Genomic DNA, 2,801 nt, shown 5'->3' on the forward strand with positions numbered 1-2,801 from the left:
CCCCAATACACTGTGCTGGAAAATTAGTAAATTGTATAAAACTCGTTCATCTTTGGTACATGTTTATTTATATGGTTATACAGGCAAAATGAGGGTCTTATCCCCAAGATATCACTTGAGTCTTCATATTTACCACAGAGAATACCCTATGTATTGTTGTTGGAAGAGACATATCAACTGGGAATAGGGCTCCTAGAATGAAATTTTAAAAATGTTGGGATGCACCAAATCCACTGAAGAATAATCAAACAGTATTTGGGGCTAACCTGACAGGCAGTTTGTTTTAATCTGCAGGAATCATCACCAGCACCTAATGAAATGTAGCCCAGTGAGTAGCCTCTCTTTTTTGGGTTTGGGTTTGCTTTTCAGGTGGGAGGCAGAGGGTTTCCATTGCACCTGTGACTTGATGCGGGACGTTCTCAGCAAACTCTTTTTTAGGCACAGCTTCTCTGTAGCACTCCGAATGGTTTGGACCGTGGCCATAGAAAGAGAGATGCAATGTGTAGCTTATCTGCAAATAAAGAAAATGTGAGTGTTTAATGGAAACCTAGATATATTGGCAGTTTTATTTTTTTGAGTGAAGAAACTCGTTGTTATCATAGTGAGACGTAGAACTGTATACCTCGTATGCTAGACAAGCAAAACTGTATTACTATAAGGGGAGAAAAATTGTTTGTTTTTGTTTTTTCTTATTAAAGTTTGGCCCTAGGACAGACACCCAGCTCCAAGTTCTCCACAGTAGGTCATCATTATTTCTCATGTTCAGTTGATCATTTTGAGGATAAAAATTATCCTTACTGTAGTGTAAGGGATTTAGGAGTTTTGTTTGTAGGGTTAACTTGCATAACTTGTTCACAGATTTTTTTTTTCCACCACTTTACATGCAAGTGTAGATTTATTAATTTCTTATTTCTCCCTTAGTCTGGCTTTTAAGCCCTTATTCCGAGGAAGCCATGGTACTTTTTATCTAAACCTTAGGTCATCCTTCGTTCCAAGTTAAAACTAGCCTCTTCAGAACCACCTAATCACTAAGATAATTCTGTATCTAATCCCTTCAACTAATCCTCTTTTCTAGACATCTTTTTTTCTTCCCTGCCTCCCATCCATTTGCCCAGATCATTACCCATAAAAGATAGCTGCTGTTCTTTTCTTACATTGACTTAAGATAGACTCATGTTTTTGGCTGTTCTAATCAGTTTTTTCTTGATTTAATACTGTCCTTCTAATCTCCATTTATAATCACTTTTTATTCATTTATTTTTGAAACTGAGTCTCGCTCTATCGCCCAGGCTGGAGTGCAGTGGCACGATCTCGGCTTATTACAACCTCTGCCTCCTAGGTTCAAGCGATTCTTGTGCCTCAACCTGCCAAATAGCTGGGACTGTAGGCACATGCCACCACGGCCCAGCTAATTTTTGTATTTTTAGTAGAGACGAGGTTTTGCCTTATTGGCCAAGCAGGTCTCCTGACCTCAAGTGATCCGCCCGCCTCGGCCTCTCAAAAGGCTGAGATTACAGGTGTGAGCCACTGCCTGGCCTATAATCACTTTTTTTTTTTTTGTGAGAGAGAGAGTTGCTGTTGTACCCCAGGGTGGAGTGCAATGGTGCAATCTCGGCTCACTGCAACCTCTGCCTCCTGGCTTCAAGCGATTTTCCTGCCTCGGCCTCCTGAATAGCTGGGATTATAGGCATGTGCCACCACACCCGGCTAATTTTTGTATTTTTAGTAGTGACAATGTGTCACCAAATTGGCCAGGCTGGCCTTGAACTCCTGACCTGTGATGATCTACCCACCGCAGCCTCCCAAAGTACTGAGGTTACAGGTGTGAGCCATCATGCCTGGCCAATAATCACTTTTTAAAATCTCACTATCCCCTCCCCAGGCAGGCTCCCTATCCCTACCCCATTCCTTTCACTTGTGACCAAAAATTAATATCTTCCAAAGCAAATCTGCATGCCTTATATCAAATCCACATCATAATTTGCATCTTCAAATGCAAGATTATATAGCGTCAGGATATAGGGTCAACTTTGATTACATGAAATGTGTTTTGTAAGGGTTATTCATGGCTTCATCAGATGAAATGTTTTTATCAGGGCCAGCTGACACTTCTCTTCCCCAACTAATGCAGTTTTTCTTATTCAGGAAAACGGCACTTTGAAGCCCTTGGAGTGTCAGGCACCCAGGAACCTGAGGTTTCAAAAGAGACCAGGGGAACCTTATGTGTCTCCTCTTTCTCTGCTGGTAAGTCATTGAACATCATTATTAAGGATCAGTTGAAGTGTTATAGGCTATAGGATGGCAGCTCTGGATTTATGAACCTTTGAATTTTTCTAAACCGGCATCATCAAGCCAAATTTAGGTGAGAAAAAGGGGGTTGGAGAAATAAAGTTTGAGCAGGAAAAGAGAGGAACAATATGTCCTATGATCTTCTTATTTAAGTTTAAGGAGGAAAAAATATGACTTGGGCTTTTTTTTTTTTTTTTTTTGTGAGATGGAGTCTTGCTCTGTTGCCCAAGCTGGAGTATAATGGCGCGATCTTGGCTCACTGCAACCTTCTGCTTCCCAGATTCAAGTGATTCTCCTGCCTCAGCCTCCCAAGTAGCTGGGACCATAGGTGCCCACTACCGTGCCCGGCTAATTTTTGTATTTTTAGTAGAGACGGGGTTTCACCACGTTAGCCAGGCTGGTTCCGAACTCCTGACCTCAGGTGATCCACCCACCTCAGCCTCCCAAAGTGCTGGGATTACAGGTGTGAGCCACTGTGCCTGGCCAAGCTTCTTTTTTTCTTCTACTTTATT

The 2,801-nt window shown here is 41.8% G+C and overlaps 1 protein-coding gene across 2 annotated transcripts in view; it reads left to right on the forward strand.

The window, feature by feature from the left end:
- Positions 1-2,801, forward strand: part of CDC25C (cell division cycle 25C) — a 54,143-nt gene that overhangs the window by 12,216 nt on the left and 39,126 nt on the right. For both annotated transcript variants that reach the window (XM_011997261.1, XM_011997262.1), the window contains exons 5-6: positions 295-328; positions 439-528. In XM_011997261.1, coding sequence (XP_011852651.1) covers positions 295-328; positions 439-528 — 124 coding nt within the window. The remainder of the gene's footprint in view (positions 1-294; positions 329-438; positions 529-2,801) is intronic.

This window comes from Mandrillus leucophaeus, unplaced genomic scaffold (genome assembly GCF_000951045.1).
Source record: "Mandrillus leucophaeus isolate KB7577 unplaced genomic scaffold, Mleu.le_1.0 Scaffold534, whole genome shotgun sequence".
In the NCBI taxonomy this organism is placed as follows: domain Eukaryota; kingdom Metazoa; phylum Chordata; class Mammalia; order Primates; family Cercopithecidae; genus Mandrillus; species Mandrillus leucophaeus.